Genomic DNA, 26,904 nt, shown 5'->3' with positions numbered 1-26,904 from the left:
ATAGCGACAATTTTCTGTAAATACTGCCGTACGACACCTGCAGTATGCGGACGGGCATTGCCTTGTTTTTTTCTTTGTATTGGTCCCTCCGCTTCACGCCAGTTTCAATAAAAATCAATTTTCGCCCAAACCTCCTCCAAAAGTCACGTTTTCTATTATGCAGCAATGCGCTAACTTACCTCCAGGTCTCCTGTGGACTCGTCCTCTTCTATCACTACCATGTAGGCACATTTTTCTTTCGTTTCAACGTAGAACGGAGCCATATTGAAGGTCAGTCCAATTAACGTGTCCTCTGGTAAATCGGAGACGAAGTGCTCGGTGGGCTGGGGTTAGTTTGGTGTCTTTTTGACTCAAGATTAGCTCCTCGCGTTTCTCTGAAGTCGTTTTTGGCCGTATTTCTTAGCGATGTTACGTATGCAGAACCGTGTTTAGTCTCTGGGTGAAGATGGTAAATTCGGGAAACAGCAAGCAGCCGACTGACCATTTCTCGTTTCCTTGCAGCAACAGGGTCAGCGTTTGAGGTAGAATTCTAGTTTGTTGTTAACAGAAATGTGTATAAGATGACGTTTGATAGTTAAACATAAAAAGGGTAGTTACAGAATATAACAAAATTATTAGAGGAATAGAGTACGAAACATCACAGTATCATTTTAAAGCTTTAAAATTTTACTTTTGGTTGCACGGGAGCGTTTAAGGTAGAATTCTAGTGTATAAGATGACGTTTGATAGTTAAACATAAAAAGGGTAGTTACAGAATATGATAAATTATTAGAGGGATAGAGTTAAAGCTTTAAAATTTTACTTGTGGTTGCACGGGTGTTGTTTGAGTGGATTTAATATCATTAAAATGTTGTTTCGATTAATAACTTTATATTTTTTTTTACGAAATCCAATTTTGTATGTCAAAAATTTTTTTCTTCATCATTAACCTACATTCCCTAACATTTATATTAAACAAATCTCTCGTTGATCTAATTTAAGATTCGAATGAGTATGAAATTCCTTGTCTATCTATCCGACTCGAATATTTCGGAGTAATTTGGACTTTCCTCTCTCACTTTCGCTGACAATTATCGGGCCGTTTATTTCGGGCATTTCAGAAATACGTCACATAATTTATCTTAATTATTACGTCATCCGAACCGAAGACTCATGTTTGATACCGAGATGGAATTTCATATATAACGTGTTTAATTATACGAATAACATCACAGTCGGTTGTAAATGAATTATGGGCACTTAAAACTAGATATTTAATTGGGTATACGTTCAAATACCAACGCCATCTTATTATTTAATAGTCAATCGCGGCGTGGGTGGCCGAGGACCTTTTAACGTCACCAAGCGAGCTGTGAAGCTTACCTTAGGTGCTCCATGTGGAAGCGCGAGTGCCGCGGAGTCTGTTTTGCTAGCAGACCGTCGAGGGTTACACCAAGAATGGGTTCGGGAGCCATTGGTGGATTTGCTGAGTCCGTTTCATCGTGACCGGGCGCCCAAACTTATTATTAACGTATTTTTTAGAATTATCCAGGTCCTGGTGACTACGATATTACCAAATATGAATCTTGTAAACGATGTCCTCCATTGGAACGTACAGCTTTTTTCAGTGGTACCAAAAGATTTAAATATAAAACTAACGATTCTCCACCAGCGTCCGCTTACTTTTATAAACCATCTAAATATAACGTATCAAAGTTAGGAATACCGTTTGGAGTTGGAAGTTCGAGGTTTCCTAAGAAAAAGGAAGCGCCAACTCCAAGTGAGTAATATATCAATTATAAATTGGGCGTATTGAATTGTTGAATACTTTCAGGTCCGGCTGATTACGATATAAAAGGGATAATAAGAGAAAAGTTGGAAAAAAACCTTCAATATGCCGATCAGAAGCCCCCCTTCGGTAAATCATCTCGTAGAGTCACGATAGAAATATCCAAGGATGTTCTGAATACCCCTTCCCCTCAACTTTATACTATCCAATGTGTACCAGCTTGTAAATTATATACTACAAGTACTTTTAAATCTAAAATAGCGAGATTTCCCAAACAATGCAGAACGGTAAATATTGGTAAATTTTCTAACGGTATTTTCGCGAATAATTACTCTTCAAATAAGTCACAATGGCAAGCGCCGCGTTTGTAGGGCCTTTATATGGCGAGTCCTTCAGCTCTCAGCACACACACACACACACACACACACACACACACACATATATATCCATGTGGAAACGGAAAATTGGAAAGGTTTCCTAGAAAATTGGAAACCATAAACGGGAGGGATGGGGATAGAGAAATATGATAGATCTATTTTGGAAACTTAATAATACAGGTACAATTTCATTCACTTCATACTCAAAATTCATTTATAAACCAATAATCCTTCAAATTTTGACTGATCCATGTTGCAGAATTTATGTTGTACTCTTTTTAAATGTCCTAACAGCATGCAATCAACTTGATTCTCTTCGTTATACTTAGTAGCATGTTTTATGAAAAACCGACATTCCTACGTCCTTCTACCGTCCGCATTGTTTCATGGCGTCTCCTTCTATTTCTCACTTATACGAATCCAGGCGAAACGTATTGCATCGAAGTGTTTTTCTCGAGCTCGTAGTAGAACTACGATGACGAATATTCAGTCATTTAGCTTTGGAAATTATCTTATTGGACAAATATTCAGACGTTTGGCTTTTGAAACTGTTTTTTTATTCGAATATACAGTCATTTGGCTTTGGAAACTGTCTTATTGGACAAATATTCAGTGATTTGCCTTTGGAAATTTCCATTTTTGACAAATATTCAGTCACTTGGCTTTGGAAACTGTCCTATTTCACAAACACACTGTCATTTGACTTCGGAAACTGTCTAATTGAACGAATATTCAGTCATTTGGCTTTTGAAACTGTTTATTATTCAAATATACAGTCATTTGGCTTTGGAAACTGTCTTATTTCACAAACACACTGTCATTTGGCTTTGGAAACTGACTTTTTTGACGAATATTCAGTCATTTGGCTTTGGAAACTGTCTTATTTCACAAACACACTGTCATTTGGCTTTGGAAACTGTCTTATTTCACAAACACACTGTCATTTGACTTCGGAAACTCTCTTTTTTGACGAATGTACAGTCATTTGGCTTGGAAACTGTCTTATTGAACAAATATTCAGTCATTTGGCTTTAAAAACTGTCTTATTGGACAAATAATCAGTTATTTGGCTTTGGAAACTGTCTTTTTTGACGAATATTCAGTCATTTGGCTTTGGAAACTGTCTTATTTCACAAACACACTGTCATTTGGCTTTGGAAACTGTCTTATTTCACAAACACACTGTCATTTGACTTCGGAAACTCTCTTTTTTGACGAATGTACAGTCATTTGGCTTGGAAACTGTCTTATTGAACAAATATTCAGTCATTTGGCTTTAAAAACTGTCTTATTGGACAAATAATCAGTTATTTGGCTTTGGAAACTGTCTTTTTTGACGAATATTCAGTCATTTGGCTTTGGAAACTGTCTTATTTCACAAACACACTGTCATTTGGCTTTGGAAACTGTCTTATTTCACAAACACACTGTCATTTGACTTCGGAAACTCTCTTTTTTGACGAATGTACAGTCATTTGGCTTGGAAACTGTCTTATTGAACAAATATTCAGTCATTTGGCTTTAAAAACTGTCTTATTGGACAAATAATCAGTTATTTGGCTTTGGAAACTGTCTTTTTTGACGAATATTCAGTCATTTGGCTTTGAAAACTGTCTTATTGGACAAACACAATGTCATTTGGCTTTGGAAACTGTCCTATTTCACAAAGACACTGTCATTTGACCTCGGAAACTGTCTTTTTTTACGAATGTACAGTCATTTGACTTCGGAAACTGCCTTTTTTTACGAATGTGCAGTCATTTGGCTTGGAAACTGTCTTATTGGACAAATAATCAGTTATTTGGCTTTGGAAACTGTCTTTTTTGACGAATATTCAGTCATTTGGCTTTGAAAATTGTCTTATTGGACAAATAATCAGTTATTTGGCTTTGGAAACTCTCTTTTTTGACGAATATTCAGTCATTTGGCTTTGAAAACTGTCTTATTGGACAAACACACTGTCATTTGGCTTTGGAAACTGTCTTATTTCACAAACTCACTATCATTTGACTTCCGGAAATTGTTTTATTTCACAAACACACTGTCATTTGGCTTTGAAAACTGTCTTTTTTGACGAATATTCAATCATTTGGTTTTGAAAACTGTCTTATTGGACAAACACACTGTCATTTGGCTTTGGAAACTGTCTTTGAAAACTTTTGTTTTATTAGCTTTGTTGGGTATTTTTAGAGCAAGATAAATTCCCAGTTATCTATTTAGAATAAAGACATTTTATCCCAAAGTTCATTTGGAGTCGAAACATAAATTATAGTAGACTTGGAGTTCTTTACTGATGTGTCGAATTCTCGATGTTCTTATTTAATATTTTAACTTGTACCGCCGCTGTTTTAAGGGGTATTTATCGAGCGAGATGGAAACTAACAGGGTATAAATGTATCCCGATCAAAAAGCCTTGTCGCAGAACAATCAAGGGCGACACAATAACTTTCAATTAACAAGCCGGTTTACTATGCCAAAACACTGTCACTTAGCTCCTTGTTTATTATTTACGCCTTTGGTGCGTCTAAGAGGTAAATTTGCCAAGTCATCGACGGTTTTTTATATAAAATCTTCAGTTTTCCTTGTAGATTATTGTTTTTTTTTCCATATATTACTATAGTAATTACGTGAGCTGTCATTAACAACGACGTGTTTATGAGCATCGACTACACATCGACTTTATTATTTGAACACGTGCCCGCGGTGACTAGTTCGAGGGGGTTAATGGGGCACCCGATTTTGAGGAACTCCGCGATCTCACAAGTGTATACGTTATGGAAATGACAAGCGGTCATATTTAATAAACACGATTGTTTGGACAAGACACGTACGTGTGTAGGGGAAAGTGGGAATTTCTCAATATAACTTTTCGTTCAATACAGTTCCGGGACGATGTAAAGTTGAAAAAAATTGAGAATATCGGTTTTTATATTCTTCGCCTTCAGGAGAGACTTCAGTTTCGATTGTCCACTGAACATCCTCAGGGACATGAATAAGAAACTGGGCGCCAGATCTAGTTAAAAGTGTGAGTTCGAAAACAATTTGTGAAGCCCAATTCTTCTTAATGTGCGATTAGAATTTATAGTGAATTATAATGAAAAAAATCTGGAAAAGTTAGGTGAAATCGATTTATGGAAAAGTGGAGACGATTTGCCTTTCGGTTTCTAATTTAAATCTTATCATAATTTTCAATAATAATTGGAATTCGAGAATTAACCTTGTTTCGTGATTAGAATATATGGAAATAAGCGAAAAGTTTATTCTAGGTTATGTTAGGTTAGGTTTTTCTGGTATTTTCTTGTATTTTCTCGCGTTTTCTTGTATTTTCTTATATTTTCTCGTATTTTCTACTATTTTCCTGTATTTTCTTGTGTTTTCTCGTATTTTCTCGTATTTTCTTGTATTTTCTTGCATTTTCCTGTTTTTTCTTGTATTTCCTTGCATTTCCTTGCATTTCCTTGTATTTCCTTGCATTTTCTTGTATTTTCCTGTTTTTTCTTGTATTTCCTTGCATTTCCTTGCATTTCCTTCTATTTCCTTGAATTTTCTTGTATTTTCTTGTATTTTCTCGTATTTTCTTGTATTTTCCTGTATTTTCTTGTATTTTCTCGTATTTTCTCGTATTTTCTTGTATTTTCCTGTATTTTCTTGTATTTTCTCGTATTTTCTTGTATTTTCCTGTATTTTCTTGTATTTTCTCGTATTTTCTCGTATTTTCTTGTATTTTCTTGCATTTTCTTGTATTGTCTTGTATTTTCCTGTTTTTTCTTGTATTTCCTTGCATTTCCTTGTATTTCCTTGAATTTTCTTGTATTTTCTTGTATTTTCTCGTATTTTCTTGTATTTTCCTGTATTTTCTTGTATTTTCTCGTATTTTCTTGTATTTTCTTGCATTTTCTTGTATTGTCTTTTGTTTTCTTGTAATCTCTTGTTATTTTCTTGCATTTCCTTGTATTTCCTTGTATTTTCTTGCATTTTCTTGTATTTTCTTGTAATCTCTTGTGTTTTCTTGTATTCTCTCGTATTTTCTCGTATTTTCTTGTATTTTCCTGTATTTTCTTGTATTTTCTCGTATTTTCTCGTATTTCCTTGTATTTTCTTGCATTTTCTTGTATTTTCTTGTAATCTCTTGTGTTTTCTTGTATTCTCTCGTATTTTCTCGTATTTTCTCGTATTTCCTTGTATTCTCTTGTATTTTCTCGTATTTTCTCGTATTTCCTTGTATTTATTTGTATTTCCTTGTATTTCCTTGCATTTCCTTGCATTTCCTTGTATTTTGTTGTATTTTGTTGTATTTTTCTTGTATTTTCTTGTATTTTTTTTGTATTTTCTTGTATTTTCCAGGTATTATACCATTTTTCATGAATTAATTGATAATTCAATGGAGAACTACGTGGGTGCATGGTCCCTACAAGTGTAGGGCTGGTCATAGAGTCACAGACCCCACGATGGGCCCGAGCTTAGCCTTCTTTTAATTTAATTTTTAAATTTATAGCAGAATATTTTACAGTGGATCTTTCATAAATTGATCTAAATTCTAGATTCCAGGTTAGTTACTATTTAATTCGAAGCGCACGTAATTAATTAATGTTTGCAATATTTGTATACACTACCCAGCTCATGCCCCGCATCTTCCTCTTCTACCAGGCGCCTACCCGCTCCAAAATTTCCTACCAGGTCTTTTAAAGGCTTCTTGACATTCAATCGTTTTGTTACAAGATCTTAATCTTAATTGAAGGAAAGGAATTTCGTTAAACACAAAAACTCAACTGATTTGTTAACTGAATCCATGGGAAACCGTCCTTAACAAAGCAGGATGAGGTTGTCTATATAGGGCAGACATATCAGTATTCAGAAAATAGATTAAATGGTCATCGATACGATAAGAAAAAAAATAAAACTGCACCAACGAATTGATGGCTGCTACATATTTTTGAAATGTAAAAACTAAGGAAAAGTTTGTCTACTTAATACAGATTTTGATTTTATTTTGATCTATTATCATATTTTGATAAAGGCCGAATTGAATTACGTGGTTTTTTTATCAAATCTGCCAAAATATTATTGTAACCTTCTTGATTCATTATTTGGTAGTCCGTTTTACATACCACGACTTCTATTTGGTGACTGATGTCATGTAGTTGAATTACTTTTCATTCACGAGTACAAAACTCAACTTTCAAGCTTCCTAATATACATGATGTCGTAAAAAATTTAAATATTAAGTTTCTTACGGCTTTCTCAAAATTTCTTATTCTCAATCTCCCAATATCATGATTTTTTAAAATTGTTTCGGCGTTTAGAACGTTTGGCTTCTTATCTGCTTATATTAACGATTCTGATTCGCCATTTTCTTCTCAAATATCATTATTAGATATTTGAGTTGCGTCGCTCTCCCCTATTAAGTAGTCACACTACCAGCCCCTTACATGTGTAAGTCTGCAACCAGAGAAAAGGTAAATAGAGGTGTTTGCTCAAGTCCCGAGGGCTTTCGAGGGAGGTTCAAGTCCCGTTTTTCCCACGGTAAAAAACACAACTGAATGGAATTCTACTTAACCGTTTTTCAGTTTAAAAACTACTTAACAAGCAACGTTGCATTTTTTTCGTTATTTTAGGTTTCCAAATTTGGATTTACGGAATAAACTTTTACTTTGATATCTTCTTAACGATTTTCTCCAATCGTTTATTTAATTTTCTCTATCATCATTTGAGAAACTGTAGAGACTGAGATACTAGAAAGAGCAAAGAAACTTTAGAGACCAGACCATTAAGTGACACTAGAATGACCAAATGAAGCGTCAAACTAAAGAAATCGAAGAGACCAAAGATACTAGACGGTCTGGAAATACTAGAAAGACTAAAAAGAATAGAAAAACTAGAATAGAGAGATTTGAGAAACTGTAGACACTGAGATACTAGAAAGAGCAAACAAACTTTAGAGACCAGACCGTTAAGTGATACTAGAATGACCAAATGAAGCATCAAACTAAAGAAATCGAAGAGACCAAAGATACTAGACGGTCTGGACATACTAGAAAGACTAAAAAGAACAGAAAAACTAGAATAGAGAGATTTGAGAAGATGTAGAGACTGAGATACTAGAAAGAGCAAACAAACTTTAGAGACCAGACCGTTAAGTGATACTAGAATGACCAAATGAAGCATCAAACTAAAGAAATCGAAGAGACCAAAGATACTAGACGGTCTGGAAATACTAGAAAGACTAAAAAGAATAGAAAAACTAGAATAGAGAGATTTGAGAAACTGTAGACACTGAGATACTAGAAAGAGCAAACAAACTTTAGAGACCAGACCGTTAAGTGATACTAGAATGACCAAATGAAGCATCAAACTAAAGAAATCGAAGAGACCAAAGATACTAGACGGTCTGGACATACTAGAAAGACTAAAAAGAATAGAAAAACTAGAATAGAGAGATTTGAGAAACTGTAGACACTGAGATACTAGAAAGAGCAAACAAACTTTAGAGACCAGACCGTTAAGTGATACTAGAATGACCAAATGAAGCATCAAACTAAAGAAATCGAAGAGACCAAAGATACTAGACGGTCTGGACATACTAGAAAGACTAAAAAGAATAGAAAAACTAGAATAGAGAGATTTGAGAAACTGTAGACACTGAGATACTAGAAAGAGCAAACAAACTTTAGAGACCAGACCGTTAAGTGATACTAGAATGACCAAATGAAGCATCAAACTAAAGAAATCGAAGAGACCAAAGATACTAGACGGTCTGGAAATACTAGAAAGACTAAAAAGAGCAGAAAAACTAGAATAGAGAGATTTGAGAAACTGTAGACACTGAGATACTAGAAAGAGCAAACAAACTTTAGAGACCAGACCGTTAAGTGATACTAGAATGACCAAATGAAGCATCAAACTAAAGAAATCGAAGAGACCAAAGATACTAGACGGTCTGGACATACTAGAAAGACTTAAAAGAACAGAAAAACTAGAATAGAGAGATTTGAGAAACTGTAGACACTGAGATACTAGAAAGAGCAAACAAACTTTAGAGACCAGACCGTTAAGTGATACTAGAATGACCAAATGAAGCATCAAACTAAAGAAATCGAAGAGACCAAAGATACTAGACGGTCTGGACATACTAGAAAGACTAAAAAGAATAGAAAAACTAGAATAGAGAGATTTGAGAAACTGTAGACACTGAGATACTAGAAAGAGCAAACAAACTTTAGAGACCAGACCGTTAAGTGATACTAGAATGACCAAATGAAGCATCAAACTAAAGAAATCGAAGAGACCAAAGATACTAGACGGTCTGGAAATACTAGAAAGACTAAAAAGAGCAGAAAAACTAGAATAGAGAGATTTGAGAAACTGTAGACACTGAGATACTAGAAAGAGCAAACAAACTTTAGAGACCAGACCGTTAAGTGATACTAGAATGACCAAATGAAGCATCAAACTAAAGAAATCGAAGAGACCAAAGATACTAGACGGTCTGGACATACTAGAAAGACTTAAAAGAACAGAAAAACTAGAATAGAGAGATTTGAGAAACTGTAGACACTGAGATACTAGAAAGAGCAAACAAACTTTAGAGACCAGACCGTTAAGTGATACTAGAATGACCAAATGAAGCATCAAACTAAAGAAATCGAAGAGACCAAAGATACTAGACGGTCTGGACATACTAGAAAGACTAAAAAGAATAGAAAAACTAGAATAGAGAGATTTGAGAAACTGTAGTCACTGAGATACTAGAAAGAGCAAACAAACTTTAGAGACCAGACCGTTAAGTGATACTAGAATGACCAAATGAAGCATCAAACTAAAGAAATCGAAGAGACCAAAGATACTAGACGGTCTGAAAATACTAGAAAGACTAAAAAGAATAGAAAAACTAGAATAGAGAGATTTGAGAAACTGTAGACACTGAGATACTAGAAAGAGCAAACAAACTTTAGAGACCAGACCATTAAGTGATACTAGAATGACCAAATGAAGTATCAAACTAAAGAAATCGAAGAGACCAAAGATACTAGACGGTCTGGACATACTAGAAAGACTAAAAAGAACAGAAAAACTAGAATAGAGAGATCTGAGAAACTGTAGAGACTGAGATACTAGAAAGAGCAAACAAACTTTAGAGACCAGACCGTTAAGTGATACTAGAATGACCAAATGAAGCATCAAACTAAAGAAATCGAAGAGACCAAAGATAATAGACGGTCTGGAAATACTAGAAAGACTAAAAAGAGCAGAAAATCTAGAATAGAGAGATCTGAGAAACTGTAGAGACTGAGATACTAGAAAGAGCAAACAAACTTTAGAGACCAGACCGTTAAGTGATACTAGAATGACCAAATGAAGCATCAAACTAAAGAAATCGAAGAGACCAAAGATACTAGACGGTCTGGAAATACTAGAAAGACTAAAAAGAATAGAAAAACTAGAATAGAGAGATTTGAGAAACTGTAGACACTGAGATACTAGAAAGAGCAAACAAACTTTAGAGACCAGACCGTTAAGTGATACTAGAATGACCAAATGAAGCATCAAACTAAAGAAATCGAAGAGACCAAAGATACTAGACGGTCTGGACATACTAGAAAGACTTAAAAGAACAGAAAAACTAGAATAGAGAGATTTGAGAAACTGTAGACACTGAGATACTAGAAAGAGCAAACAAACTTTAGAGACCAGACCGTTAAGTGATACTAGAATGACCAAATGAAGCATCAAACTAAAGAAATCGAAGAGACCAAAGATACTAGACGGTCTGAAAATACTAGAAAGACTAAAAAGAATAGAAAAACTAGAATAGAGAGATTTGAGAAACTGTAGACACTGAGATACTAGAAACAGCAAACAAACTTTAGAGACCAGACCGTTAAGTGATACTAGAATGACCAAATGAAGCATCAAACTAAAGAAATCGAAGAGACCAAAGATACTAGACGGTCTGGAAATACTAGAAAGACTAAAAAGAATAGAAAAACTAGAATAGAGAGATTTGAGAAACTGTAGACACTGAGATACTAGAAACAGCAAACAAACTTTAGAGACCAGACCGAATAGTGATACTAGAATGACCAAATGAAGCATCAAACTAAAGAAATCGAAGAGACCAAAGATACTAGACGGTCTGGACATACTAGAAAGACTTAAAAGAACAGAAAAACTAGAATAGAGAGATTTGAGAAACTGTAGAGACTGAGATACTAGAAAGAGCAAACAAACTTTAGAGACCAGACCGTTAAGTGATACTAGAATGACCAAATGAAGCATCAAACTAAAGAAATCGAAGAGACCAAAGATACTAGACGGTCTGGACATACTAGAAAGACTTAAAAGAACAGAAAAACTAGAATAGAGAGATTTGAGAAACTGTAGAGACTGAGATACTAGAAAGAGCAAACAAACTTTAGAGACCAGACCGTTAAGTGATACTAGAATGACCAAATGAAGCATCAAACTAAAGAAATCGAAGAGACCAAAGATACTAGACGGTCTGGAAATACTAGAAAGACTAAAAAGAATAGAAAAACTAGAATAGAGAGATTTGAGAAACTGTAGACACTGAGATACTAGAAACAGCAAACAAACTTTAGAGACCAGACCGAATAGTGATACTAGAATGACCAAATGAAGCATCAAACTAAAGAAATCGAAGAGACCAAAGATACTAGACGGTCTGGAAATACTAGAAAGACTAAAAAGAATAGAAAAACTAGAATAGAGAGATTTGAGAAACTGTAGAGACTGAGATACTAGAAAGAGCAAAGAAACTTTAGAGACCAGACCGTTAAGTGATACTAGAATGACCAAATGAAGCATCAAACTAAAGAAATCGAAGAGACCAAAGATACTAGACGGTCTGGAAATACTAGAAAGACTAAAAAGAATAGAAAAACTAGAATAGAGAGATTTGAGAAACTGTAGACACTGAGATACTAGAAAGAGCAAACAAACTTTAGAGACCAGACCGTTAAGTGATACTAGAATGACCAAATGAAGCATCAAACTAAAGAAATCGAAGAGATCAAAGATACTAGACGGTCTGGAAATACTAGAAAGACTAAAGAGAACAGAAAAACTAGAATAGAGAGATTTGAGAAACTGTAGAGACTGAGATACTAGAAAGAGCAAAGAAACTTTAGAGACCAGACCGTTAAGTGATACTAGAATGACCAAATGAAGCGTCAAACTAAAGAAATCGAGGAGATCAAAGATACTAGACGGTCTGGAAATACTAGAAAGACTAAAAAGAACAGAAAAACTAGAATAGAGAGATTTGAGAAACTGTAGAGACTGAGATACTAGAAAGAGCAAACAAACTATAGAGACCAGACCGTTAAGTTATACTAGAATGACCAAATGAAGCATCAAACTAAAGAAATCGAAGAGACCAAAGAGACTAGACGGTCTGGACATACTAGAAAGACTAAAAAGAACAGAAAAACTAGAATAGAGAGATTTGAGAAACTGTAGAGATTGAGATACTAGAAAGAGCAAAGAAACTTTAGAGACCAGACCATTAAGTGATACTAGAATGACCAAATGAAGCATCAAACTAAAGAAATCGAAGAGACCAAAGATACTAGACGGTCTGGAAATACTAGAAAGACTAAAAAGAACAGAAAAACTAGAATAGAGAGATTTGAGAAACTGTAGAGACTGAGATACTAGAAAGAGCAAAGAAACTTTAGAGACCAGACCGTTAAGTGATACTAGAATGACCAAATGAAGCATCAAACTAAAGAAATCGAAGAGACCAAAGATACTAGACGGTCTGGAAATACTAGAAAGACTAAAAAGAATAGAAAAACTAGAATAGAGAGATTTGAGAAACTGTAGAGATTGAGATACTAGAAAGAGCAAAGAAACTTTAGAGACCAGACCATTAAGTGATACTAGAATGACCAAATGAAGCAACAAACTAAAGAAATTGATGAGACCAAAGACCAATGACCAAAAATACTAGAAAGACTTAAAAGAACAGAAAAACTAGAATAGAGAGATTTGAGAAACTGTAGAGACTGAGATACTAGAAAGAGCAAACAAACTTTAGAGACCAGACCGTTAAGTGATACTAGAATGACCAAATGAAGCATCAAACTAAAGAAATCGAAGAGACCAAAGATACTAGACGGTCTGGACATACTAGAAAGACTTAAAAGAACAGAAAAACTAGAATAGAGAGATTTGAGAAACTGTAGAGACTGAGATACTAGAAAGAGCAAACAAACTTTAGAGACCAGACCGTTAAGTGATACTAGAATGACCAAATGAAGCATCAAACTAAAGAAATCGAAGAGACCAAAGATACTAGACGGTCTGGAAATACTAGAAAGACTAAAAAGAATAGAAAAACTAGAATAGAGAGATTTGAGAAACTGTAGACACTGAGATACTAGAAACAGCAAACAAACTTTAGAGACCAGACCGAATAGTGATACTAGAATGACCAAATGAAGCATCAAACTAAAGAAATCGAAGAGACCAAAGATACTAGACGGTCTGGAAATACTAGAAAGACTAAAAAGAATAGAAAAACTAGAATAGAGAGATTTGAGAAACTGTAGAGACTGAGATACTAGAAAGAGCAAAGAAACTTTAGAGACCAGACCGTTAAGTGATACTAGAATGACCAAATGAAGCATCAAACTAAAGAAATCGAAGAGACCAAAGATACTAGACGGTCTGGAAATACTAGAAAGACTAAAAAGAATAGAAAAACTAGAATAGAGAGATTTGAGAAACTGTAGACACTGAGATACTAGAAAGAGCAAACAAACTTTAGAGACCAGACCGTTAAGTGATACTAGAATGACCAAATGAAGCATCAAACTAAAGAAATCGAAGAGATCAAAGATACTAGACGGTCTGGAAATACTAGAAAGACTAAAGAGAACAGAAAAACTAGAATAGAGAGATTTGAGAAACTGTAGAGACTGAGATACTAGAAAGAGCAAAGAAACTTTAGAGACCAGACCGTTAAGTGATACTAGAATGACCAAATGAAGCGTCAAACTAAAGAAATCGAGGAGATCAAAGATACTAGACGGTCTGGAAATACTAGAAAGACTAAAAAGAACAGAAAAACTAGAATAGAGAGATTTGAGAAACTGTAGAGACTGAGATACTAGAAAGAGCAAACAAACTATAGAGACCAGACCGTTAAGTTATACTAGAATGACCAAATGAAGCATCAAACTAAAGAAATCGAAGAGACCAAAGAGACTAGACGGTCTGGACATACTAGAAAGACTAAAAAGAACAGAAAAACTAGAATAGAGAGATTTGAGAAACTGTAGAGATTGAGATACTAGAAAGAGCAAAGAAACTTTAGAGACCAGACCATTAAGTGATACTAGAATGACCAAATGAAGCATCAAACTAAAGAAATCGAAGAGACCAAAGATACTAGACGGTCTGGAAATACTAGAAAGACTAAAAAGAACAGAAAAACTAGAATAGAGAGATTTGAGAAACTGTAGAGACTGAGATACTAGAAAGAGCAAAGAAACTTTAGAGACCAGACCGTTAAGTGATACTAGAATGACCAAATGAAGCATCAAACTAAAGAAATCGAAGAGACCAAAGATACTAGACGGTCTGGAAATACTAGAAAGACTAAAAAGAATAGAAAAACTAGAATAGAGAGATTTGAGAAACTGTAGAGATTGAGATACTAGAAAGAGCAAAGAAACTTTAGAGACCAGACCATTAAGTGATACTAGAATGACCAAATGAAGCAACAAACTAAAGAAATTGATGAGACCAAAGACCAATGACCAAAAATACTAGAAAGACTAAAAAGAACAGAAAAACTGAAGAGATTGGTGAAACGCTAGATAGACAGGTAGACTAGAGACTCTTTTCGAAGTGGATGGGCTAAAAAAATATGTCCCCGATATGTAATACTAATAATTCCGTTTTAAAATGAATCAATTTCAATTTTGTTCGGAAACTGATTAAAAGTATCACCCCTTAAACTTTTCCAACTTGGTTTTCTTTTTCGAATAACGACGGGAAAACTCAGTAATATCCTACCAGGCAGGAACGTAGCTTCCTGCCGATGAACGACAGAATTTTGTCCAATATCCTGCTGATTAAGATAAATGGCCTTCTTCTATTTAACGCCGTAAGCCAAGCAACCGACGACAACAACTCACGTTGACGATACGACCGTAACGGGGGAAATTAAGAAATAATTGATGGAAATTCTTCGATAATTGAAAGTACTTACATTTGTTTTCGTTTGTTCTAGTTAGTAATTCGATTTTATTTATTCTTCCAATAAAAGGGTAATCGGGGAGTTTAGTTATTACTTTAATTTTAGTTAGAAGGCGCGCCTGGGCGTTACAACGATATGGAATCATTTAATAAAGTAAAAAACAAAAAATCCCACAACGTATCCAAAGTATCTTTCAATTCGAAATGTCCGAAAAAAAATATCATCGATAAAAATATTTCTAATAATGCCTGTAAGTATAATAACGTTATAAAACTATGATAATTCGTTTTTCTATGAATTATTTCAGCTCCAGCATCTTACGAAACTGGGATACGGTCGTCAAACAAAGGTTTCTTAGTACCAAAGTCGCCCAGATGGAAGGAACCCAAAGATAAATTTCCTGGACCTGGTTCTTATTTGGTAAGTGAGAAAATACACTTTGGTATACTGTAGAAACGTAATTTCGTTTTCCAATATTCATTTTCTTTATTAAATAATCATACAAAAAGGAAGCCTCGGTGAAATCATTGTTGGAGCTTAGTTACAAGCATTTGTCGCACTCCATCTTCAACATCACGAAATGCCTGGACCTCATTCGGCGCCACAAACACAATAAATGGTTGAGGATTGTTCGGTTGTTAGAGATACCACTTTTGGTTAACTAAATCGGAATGATCAACCATCTGGAATGATTTCGAAGTACACTAAATTCCATCAGACATACAACAAGACTGTCCGCTTGAATCGAACTATTTTTGCGATGGATTCTGGTGGCGATGGTGACCACAATATTCCACGTGGATGGACGATCTAAGCTTGAACCATCTTCAAACGTCCACCAGAGGATGAATTCTATTAGAGTAGTTCGAATGGTGCCTGCCTTGTGGAGATACCAGCGGATATTGATCTTCAACTTCTGCAGACGTTTCTTGGTAGCTGTTTCCACAGGCTTGCGCTTCTGAAGGTGTACTCAGTGTTCAAGAGCCACGTCGAGTAGGTCTTGATCTAGATGGAATTGCGTTGGACAGCTCTGCTTTCGCTCAATAAAGGTGTGTCGAAAAACAAAGAAAGAATGATTGAAAAAAAAGTAAGACATATTGTCGATGATCAAATCCTACGAAATAAATTCAATTTCGTCGCTATAAATTCATCCCCTACAAAGAATGAAGCGTTTAGCTGTATGCAGTACCCTCAAGTTCATTGGTATATTACTGTTTAGGTTGTCTTTCCAATTTCCAATGGTCTAAGCACTCCCGCTGTTTTTCACATTTTTCTAGGTCATTGGAAAATCCCTCCAGAATATCTAATGTTGGGGAGGGCTACGCGTTTTCAGGTGTAATACGTTTCAACTTTTAAATATTATATTCGGGTTTTTGACGCAGATAAATGTGCGAAAATGCACCATAAATCCATCAAATTTTCTCATCCAGTAAAATCTGGAATATACAAGATGTCGGTTTGAATTTATTTATTCCAAATTTCATCTAATTTCTTCAAAATTACTTTCTATTTTCTTTTTATTATCGAAATTAGAGGAATTTTCGTAAACTTATCGTTTGGCATCGAAATTTCTTGAATAACTAATCGAGATTGTACGTGATGGGAAAAGTCCAAAATTTCATCCATAAATCTTGGCTAAGAAGAACGATTATCCTGAACCGCAATCGTTGGAAGTTGAAATAATATTTTGCGAGACACATCGTCGTCTTGTTCGAAATGTGTTTTCGTCTGAAAACTTTTGGGTATTCGGGAAAATTTAAGCGCAGGTAATAGGAAATTGAAGACAAGAATGTAGCCAATGAAATCGCTATTAGGTAGAACAATATTGTATATGAGGCTTGTATAAATTAACTAACACTTCAGAACAATTTCCGGAAATTTCCCTTCTTGGTTGTTGTGAGAATTTACCCGTTTGCTGTAGGACCTCTATGTTTGTCCTATGTTCCGTCCACTACTGCAGCTTTCTCTCCTTAATCGCATCAATTTTTTTATCTGTTGTCGCATACAGAAGAACAGGAAAGATGTAACAGCGAAGCATTTTGGTCCGGAGTTCCAGGCTGAGGTTGCAGTTTACCAGAAATGTCTTCATGTTGTTTAGAATTTAACGCGCTTGCTCAATTCTCGATCTGATTTCGAATTTTGAGTCGCATTGCTGGTTGACGAGCCTACCCAGGTGTCTCAGTTCAATGATCTCTCAATTGAGTCTTAGGATGGCGTTTCTTTGTATTTTTTAAAAAACCAATAGTTTGGTCTTGGACGTCCATAAGAGATTGAAGTTCTGGCATTTGGCTTAAACATTATACTTTCACCATGCGTTGACTCAGATTTTTGTTCAAATTTCCCTTTGTATTTGTGAGGCCGTACGACCTGCGAGTACCAGCATCACAGTGGTGGACCAAATGAGGTGACGACTCCAGAAATGTTGAAGATAATCTAACAAAACGTTCCTGGATGATCATCGACTGGAAGTGCTCGATCTAGCAGACTTAGTAGACAGTTCAAAAAGTGCTGTACGTCGCATATTCATTGGAAATGTGGACATGGACAAGATGTAAAGTTTGAGCGTTGTTTTTTCTTTATTGGGCCAAATACTTCTGGCCATAACAACTCACCAGAGCTGGTTTAGTGATATCCGGTCACTGAATGGCCATACTGAGACTAATGGATACAGAACTTATTTTTGGTGTATTTCACGGTTTTATAAGTAGTTGAAAAGTTGGATGATACTTTGAAACTTTCCAGTTTGATGACAATCTTCAAAAGAATGTCAAATTCAAGGGCTATCATGTATAGAGCAAAACTATGGTGTTAGTTCAAATAAATCTGTAGTTTATTATGTATTTTGCTTTTCGTAATCATATTTTTCCGACGAAATTCTAATAATTTTTATGTCGGTGATTTTCCCGATGTGCGACGTTGCAAATACTCACAATTCCTGCAGAATTTCTGCTATAGACGTCCAACTGATATATACGTTAACTGTAGACGACATTCTATGATGTATATGTTGATGAGTCACATCGGTGTGTGAATATATGTGGATTCGGATATAAACGGAGGGTAGGAAAGTTGTTTTAAGGGTTCCTTCTAGATTTTTGGACGAATTTAGCGTTACGAAATAATTTGTTTGAGACAGTAATCGAAAATATCGGACACGACTGACTGTCATGTAGAGATCTGTCAACGCAGCTTTAATTGATAATGACGAAAACCGTAGTAAACATCGACTCAATGTTTGAAAGCTTTTGGATCTAAGAAGAGAGTGTTTGTTCGCAGATATAAGAAAGAACAGATGTCGACAACGATCCCAAACATTCTTCGTAGCTACACCAAGAGTATTGGGAACGTAAAATGTACTCAAAGTAAAATGATTCGGCCATCACAATCGCCCGATCTTAGCCCGATTGGATTGTAGTTGGCGCAAATAGAATAGGGAAAAAAGAAGTCTCGTACTTCCGCTTTACATTTTTGGAATATCCTGAAAAACGAATTGAACCAAATAGACGACGAATATTAAATCGAAATTAAAGCAAATGGGGGTTACATCGATTAAACAAAAATTCACATATCTAACAATTACATACTGTAATTATCGAACTATTTATTTTTTAATAATGAGAATGGTAACTGGAACCGTAGTTGCGGAGGGTTACATCGACGATAACATAAATAACGAGTTGACAGTTGAAGTTATCATCAGATATACTATTAAATTGATCACTATGGAAGATATCGACAACGTTTTTGTAAATATAATCAAAATTCAGTTACTTAAGAAGCAAAATCAACATCTCTCATGTTAATGTAAATCCAAACACTGATACTTCCGGTTTGTGTCACCCTTTCAAACAACTCAAACTAAAGCGGCGAAAACAAGTGTTTTACTACCCCAGAATAGGCCAGGCTTTAACTAGTAAGTTAACCCCGACCGATTGCTAAACAAAAAACGTCTCTAGGATGATAAAAAAGTAAAATTTCAACAGATTTTTATCCGATATTTTGCACCAAAGAAAACTACAGGGAATTCGAACAAGAAGAAGAGATTTTCATGATGATGGGAGAGAGGAGAAAAGCTGAACAATATCCCGAAAGATACAGAAAAATACAAATAGCAAAAAGGAAGAGAAAGCAATAATAAGGTGTGAGAAGATTGAAGCAACAACAATCGAAAAGCTTACAGGTGAATTCAAACGAAGAAGGCGAGATCAAACAATGGAAAGCATACTTCGATGATATTTGAAGACCAAAAAACATTTTGACTTTAGCGGAAAGCCCTACAACAAGAAATCCAAGCAGTGGTAAAGCAACTGTAAGCTGGCAAAGCAAGAAGCGATGATAAAGTACTGGCGGTATGTATTCGTCGAACTGTTTCAAGATGTCCAACAGAATGGTTGGAATACCGGAGCTTACAGGTGGATTCAAACGAAGAAGACGAGATCAAACAATGGAAAGCATACTTTGATGATATTTGAAGACCAAAGAAACATTTTGACTTTAGCGGAAAGACCTACAACAAGAAATCCAAGCAGTGGTAAAGCAACTGAAAGCTGGCAAAGCAAGAAGCGATGATAAAGTACTGGCGGTATGTATTCGTCGAACTGTTTCAAGATGTCCAACAGAATGGTTGGAATACCGGAGCTTACAGGTGGATTCAAACGAAGAAGACGAGATCAAACAATGGAAAGCATATTTCGATGATATTTGAAGACCAAAGAAACATTTTGACTTTAGCGGAAAGACCTACAACAAGAAATCCAAGCAGTGGTAAAGCAACTGAAAGCTGGCAAAGCAAGAAGCGATGGCGATATGTATTCCTCAAGCTACTTGATATCAAAACGATACCACTGAAGATGTCCAACAGAATGGTTGGAATACCGGAGCTTACAGGTGGATTAAAACGAAGAATACGCGATGATGAGACATTGGAAAGCGTGCCTTGAAGATGTTCAATAGGATTTTAGAAGATAGCCATCAGAATGGTTGAGATCTTTTGAAGTTCTTTCTCAAAGTCATCCACCGGAGAATTCGGCGAGAGCCGATTATCTCTCAGGTTTAATAAATGGTGTTGGTATGAGGGAAGCATTCGATCTAATGAAAAATGTCAAAATGACGGAGATACTTTGAAGAAACAGGAATTAACCCCAAGTATTTGAGAATAATTCAACTGGAAACAATCGGCAAACCTTTAAATCGAGATCATTTCTATTGGGCTTGAATTTGGAGAAGCCCCATTGACAGGCCTAAGGTTTCAGTAGTGTTGGGACGTCAAGAGGTACTGACACCGACGAACCCTTTCCCTTTACCCTTACCCGTATTATTGTTGCAAACGAATTTATTTGCCTATAATTACAGACCGCTATGCAATCGCAATTGTGGGTATAGATGGAGATCTCTCCTTTGTTTTTGCTTCCCCGAATTTTCTCCAGTTCTATTTACATAAATACACTACGAGGATGATGTAAAACGACAACGAATCCTGATATCCTTATTTAGAAGAAGGTTTTCAAATAGTCAAAGTGCAAGAAAAGATTTATGAATAAGTTGTGTTAAGTTGGACGCTACCGATCGAAACAACAGTTGAAAATCAAAGAAAATTTTATGAAAAATTAGTCTGAAAGACACTGAATTTAAATCGTCATCTCTAGAGGTGCGATTTTTGTAAGTTTAGTTGAGGAAGATATTTTGGATTCTTTCGAATACACTTTCAAACGTTAGTCATATAAAAACTGATAGTTTGAAAGGGGTCGGATGTATAAAGAGTTGCCTAATGAATAGGTAAATCATGTAAAGAACACGATTTAAAGAAAAATCCAATTTCCTTCAATTTTGGAAAGTGTTTTTATGACGAAAATGTCGATTGATACGTTAGGTAACGATCTAGACTTTCTCTAAACATCGAAAATAAAAATGAAAGTACTAATAAAAACACTCTTAAAGGAAACTTTAAAAACGACTAGAATGGTTTCAATTGAAAGGTCTGTCAGAAGATAAATTCGCTGCCATTCCGGCGCTCTTGCAAGAAATTGGCGAAACTGCGAGTCGAGCTGAAAACTCTACGAAACTTTCTTATTGAAAACAAGATTGAAAATTGGCTGGTCGATTGTATCGACACCCCTTAGCGATTTGTTTCGGACGATAACAGCTTCTAAGAAGTTTTTTTCAGACGAATATATATAGGGTGGAAATTATTTCATAGAATAGTGTAGGTCAAAAGAAAAATCTACTTATGAATGATTGGAGTTTTTCATTAAAATGAAAATTCCATTTATCTGTTAAACTATAAGCAGGAAAATATATTGAGGGGGTGGAAATTAATGGAAAATTATTCAAAAAAGTTATAAACAAACAATGTAGAGTCGGTAGTTTATTACGACACTTGAATTTGCAATACAAACAGACAAAATTGATAATAATGTTGAAGAAAAGATTGCAAGTACAAACTCAGACTTTACAAGACACAAGTGAGAAAAATCCGAGTTTTGATATAGATGGAAAGCAGCTAATTACAGAATATAATTAAAAAAATTCATCTGCAACTGGTATAACTTCATTTTAAAGCAAATTACGAAGGATCTAAAGACGATTGTTAAATCCTTCTCAACGTCATAAAATTCCTTTCAGTATTTCGAACTAAAAATGCGACACAGATCGATGATGAGTCATCCCTTCTGGAGGAGTCTCTCTTTTTTATTGAAATTTATTATTCAAAGTGTTCCTGTTCTTTGGGGGGGAAAACAGCTTATGACGGAGTTATATGGATATTTGTAATCGTTAAAGGACGTTGTTTTATTACTCGCGACTATACAAAGTTACCAACAACGTCGACGAACTATTCACAGATGAAAAACAAGTTAGAACTTCCTCGAAATCACTTCGAAGCTAATGTGCAGAGGTATAAGCTAGACAACAGGCTGTTCGCGAAGTTTTACAAATTCTTCTTCAATTAGAGTTCGTAGATCGGGAATCGTGCGTGGTCCTCTTGCAAAAAACGCTGTATTTGAGAAGGTCCCAATGGCCCCCTGTAGTCTAGAACACGGCGCGTCGGTAACAGAGCCCGTTTTCAAGAATTTCTGGTACGTGTGGTACCGCACAAGTCTCAGAACTGGTAGACACGTTTTATGATGTTTTTGTTAAAAAGTTATATAACATTAACTTGAAAGAAAACTTATTAATACGAAAAATTGAGGAACATTAATGAAAATTCGATTTACCGGAAAACTGTACGTCTAATTCCGAAGCTATTTTTCGCAAATAGACTCGATTTCTTTGCGTTAAAAGTTGTACTAAATGATGAAAAGTTATATAGTGCAATCAAAGCGGATTAAATAATTTAGATCTCATGTACATAAATCCAATTAGACTACGAAATAAAAGTGCTGAAGGTTCGGTAAAAAAGTTTTCCACGACATATCTTTGACGAAGTTATCACCATATTTCGGTATATTCTGTTACAATTTCATGGGGACTAAGCAAAAAGTTGTAGGTTAGAAAATGTGTTTCAAATTTAGATCATTTAATATCTTGTGAGTATGATTGAGGCGTTGTATGCGTTTTTTAAGATTATCCGAAAGAGTTGATGAAGAAAACATTCGACTGAATCGGGAATGGAGTTGATGAATAGTACGTGAAGATCTGAGAAGTACCAAAATCCTTCCTAAAATGTTTCATTATGCTAAAACGAACGATTTGAACTAATCAAGGATACCCAAGCATCAAATTCCATTTCAAGTAAATTTCAAGCTAGCAAAACTGAGCTATATACATCAAGGTTCATTTCCTTAGAGTCTTAGTACAAAGAAGTGTACTGAAACCTTTTTTTATGAATTATAAACAAAGATTTGAAGCTGTTGCACTTCAATCCATCAATTTCTACTATTGTGGGGACACGCTGCAACTTCACACTACAATTTTTAATGTATACAAAATTGAATTTTCGCCAAAGGAAATATTCAACTGACTCTAAGATTTAGTGAACCCATGGTGTGTTCTACAGCTTCTTCTTTTTTCAACGCATATGTACTAATGGATGTTCGTGGTGTCTATTAAGGATTGTATATCGTGTAGTCCTGTTTTCTTCCTTCCGATCCTTCTCTTTCCTTCAATTTCACCTTCAGCTATTGGTATCATCGTTTTTATTATTATTCTTACCAGGATAATCAGGATAGCGTGTAATATAACATTCAATGTCTTTTTATTAACTTTAAATTATGGTAATAAAGTAATTTAATAATTTAGGTGATTTGTAGGCAACATATTTTGATGATTAATGGAGTATTAGCAAATTTAACATCTTTTATATGCTAAAAATGGATATAAATCGAGAATTTCTACTTTAGCTAGCGTAAAAGATGTTTGGAACCCGTCCACGATGTAGTATCGCTTCTCCAGACTTATCCTCCATTCTTTTCTGTTATATCCTGTCTGTTAATATTATTATCTGCTTAATTTTCTCTCCTGTTGTTATTTCTTTCAATTCTAATAATAATTATTTAAAAAATTATACTAAATATAAAAGCTACACACACATTTAATCACTTTTATGTTGGATCTATCGATCTTCAGCTTCAAGCTGATTAATAACATTCATAAACGAAGAATATTTCAACAATTTCCGCCTCCCGAGGAAGTAGAATCGATTAGAATCTACCACTACACTTTGCACTACACTATACACTACATAAATGTGTTTACTAGATTGGAGTCGGTCCTGGCGATGCGATTCGAATGTTTTCATCTATCGATTATGTAGCTGATTAATTTTTAGATTTGAATAAGATGAAAAGTTACAGTTTACGTTAATAATTATGTGGAATTTAACGTATTCAGTTTGAAGTAACCATCATTTTCCGCGATAAAATCGATTGCTTCTCCGTGTTTTTTTTTCTTCTTTTTATTGACGGTTGCAATCAAATTTAATGGAGCCGGACGCGAGCTCCCTATCGCTCTTATCGCGATTACCGAGTATATTTTCTCCAATTTCCACCGTTAGACGGCGATGCTTAGCTTACAAATGGTTTAAAATGTGAAATTCGTTTTAATATTAGTGGAAAATTTTATCTAGTCACATTCTTATCCGTTAAAACGATAGTCAAATGCTAAGGATGGGCTTAGATTGTTACGTGTCTCAAATTACTTAGTTTATTGGGAGATGTGTAACTGAAAGATTGTTTTTGGAGATTCTACAAAGTAAATTATGGGTACTACAATAACTGATGTGTTAACACTTTCTTCTAAGCCAAATGCGGTTGTTTTTGCTTGATTTCTTCTCTCGAACGTCGCAATAAAGTTTTCGAGATAGTCAACGAAAATTACATCCCAAATAACCGACGTCTTGATTTTGCCTGCAGATGGGACAGTCTTTGTCTTCTTTGGAGTCGGTTTTCGTCACCAAACACTCGATGGAATCATCTGTAATTGTTCCATCGTGAACCAAAGCGGCGTCCATCTTGCGCACATCTTTCTCATGTCAAAATTTTTGGTTAATTTGCGATGTACCGCAGTTTTTGAAATGATTAAGTCTGCTAGATCGAGCACTTCCAGTCGACGATCATCCAGGAACGTTTTGTTGGATTTTCTTCAACATTTCTGGAGTCGTCACCTCATTTGGTCCATCACTGTGATGCTGGTCCTTGCAGGTTGATAAAGAAGACTAATACGGTGACATTTTTAAAGCTACTACATTTCTAGAATTTCTAGAATGTTTTAGAATTTAGTTTAGTGAAGAATTCCATACCCACGCCACTGTCGTTTTACTATGAGGTGTTTATTGTTTGTTTTTTTTTATCAAATACTTTATCGTATCCACTTAAAATAAACGAGAATTGATTTTGTTTTAAAAAATGATTATAAAGTTTCGCCCTGGAACCATTTCTGTGGATTTTAACGCGTTTCATATTAAAAGTTAACAACTGAAACACAGTAAATTTTGTAAAATACGAGTATGTTGTGATAATAACGAGATGGTTGCTGGTTGTGAATAGTCGTAGAACTAATTTTAATTGAAAATGGTCGCTCCAATGCCTTGTCATGATCTCGAATTGTTAGCTTGTTAATGTTTCCAGACTGGATTGGAAATTACTCGGTATTATAAACTCTCGATTCCAAAGTTTTGACTGCGCTAGATTTTTTGTTTTCGTTCAAAATATAAACGTTTTTTTCCTAAATTCATGTACTGATTCATTTTTGAACTTTATTTCTTCATGTTCAGAACAAAAATGTCCCAGATTCTACCCTACGACGCTAGAAAAATCTACTAGTTGTACATTTTCCAAAGAACCTCTTTAATCTACATAAACTACCCACAGAAAAGCAAAACTATTTAAAAATAAATCATCGAATCGAGTTATGATCAAATTGGACCACAAACCGCTGCCCCATCCATCGTTTTTTCCAGATTTGGACCTATATTACTTCTTTTTGTTTCTAAACTTGAAAAAGTTACTTGCATAGTAAAAATTTGAGTCGAATTAGAAGTCTCGACGGAAGCCTTCTTTGTAGAATTCAAGAAAAAGCATTTTCCGGACGGATTTAACAAGCTGCAACACTTTTGGTTGCAGTTTTTATTTCGTAGTTTGAATACTACTACGTACCTGGTCCACCAAAGAAAACACCTTTCCATTTATTCAAGTCTGGCAACGGAAAATAATCCAAGGGGGCTGAATCTAGCGAATAGGGTGCATAAAATAGCAATACAAAATGTAATTCATCAATTTTTCGCCATTGCAATAACGGATGTATGAAAATCCCAAAAAACCGGCACCTGGAGTCGTCTACCACTGAGATGCTGGTCCTTGCAGGTCCTAGATACGGTCTGCTACTTAATATTTTACTGGAGTATTCCCAGTCAGAGTAGAATTTTACACGTTCACTATTCATAGCTACCAAACAAATATTAAACAACGTGGCGTCTTCAAACTGGTATTTTTTAAGCAGCCACCGACATCTTTAGGTCTTCTGGTACCGAGAGAAAGTGGATCGTGGGTATATCTCGTACAACCCTCGTATTGTACAACTTATCACGTTCTATTTCCACGATTGTGTAGTATAACAAACTAAAAAAGAAATTAGACGGTTATATTACTAAACAATCGAATCAAAGTACAATAAAAATTGGATAAACGATTTTTCTTTAAATTTTTTTGCTTCGCCTCCAGTCTCATGAATTTTTCGTGAATCAATTTTAAATTCAATAACACGAGGGAAATTCCTTTCAGTCGGGACCAGCGAGTGTAATAAAGATACAGATCTTTTTCGTTGTATGCTCCCCAAAAGGAGGGTTTTTAATTATTTAAGGGTTTAATTCGGCTGGAAAACTAACTACACAGGACCCGAATGACGATAATATTTCGAAATCGAATATTACAGTTACAAATACTCGGATTTGCGGGATTCAATCTACATACGATGGTTGTTCAAATATAAATCGGGATTTTGTCTTAAAAAATTTTATTAATAAGCTACAGAACTAAATAAATGATAGTCACATGGGGATAAATCGTGACTATAAGGAGGGTGTTTCAGTGTTTTCTCAT

The 26,904-nt window shown here is 35.1% G+C and overlaps 1 protein-coding gene across 1 annotated transcript in view; it reads left to right on the top strand.

Annotated features, from left to right (window-relative positions):
• The window catches only part of LOC130440676 (sperm-tail PG-rich repeat-containing protein 2-like), a 37,152-nt gene that overhangs the window by 3,602 nt on the left and 6,646 nt on the right, over nt 1-26,904 (top strand). Inside the window, exons 6-9 of the mRNA XM_056773941.1 lie at nt 1,522-1,759; nt 1,814-2,055; nt 15,479-15,623; nt 15,681-15,793. Of these exons, the coding sequence (XP_056629919.1) occupies nt 1,522-1,759; nt 1,814-2,055; nt 15,479-15,623; nt 15,681-15,793 (738 nt within the window). The remainder of the gene's footprint in view (nt 1-1,521; nt 1,760-1,813; nt 2,056-15,478; nt 15,624-15,680; nt 15,794-26,904) is intronic.

Source organism: Diorhabda sublineata, chromosome 2 (genome assembly GCF_026230105.1).
Source record: "Diorhabda sublineata isolate icDioSubl1.1 chromosome 2, icDioSubl1.1, whole genome shotgun sequence".
Taxonomy (NCBI): Eukaryota; Metazoa; Arthropoda; class Insecta; order Coleoptera; family Chrysomelidae; genus Diorhabda; species Diorhabda sublineata.
This window is presented reverse-complemented; position numbering and strand designations above follow the sequence as displayed.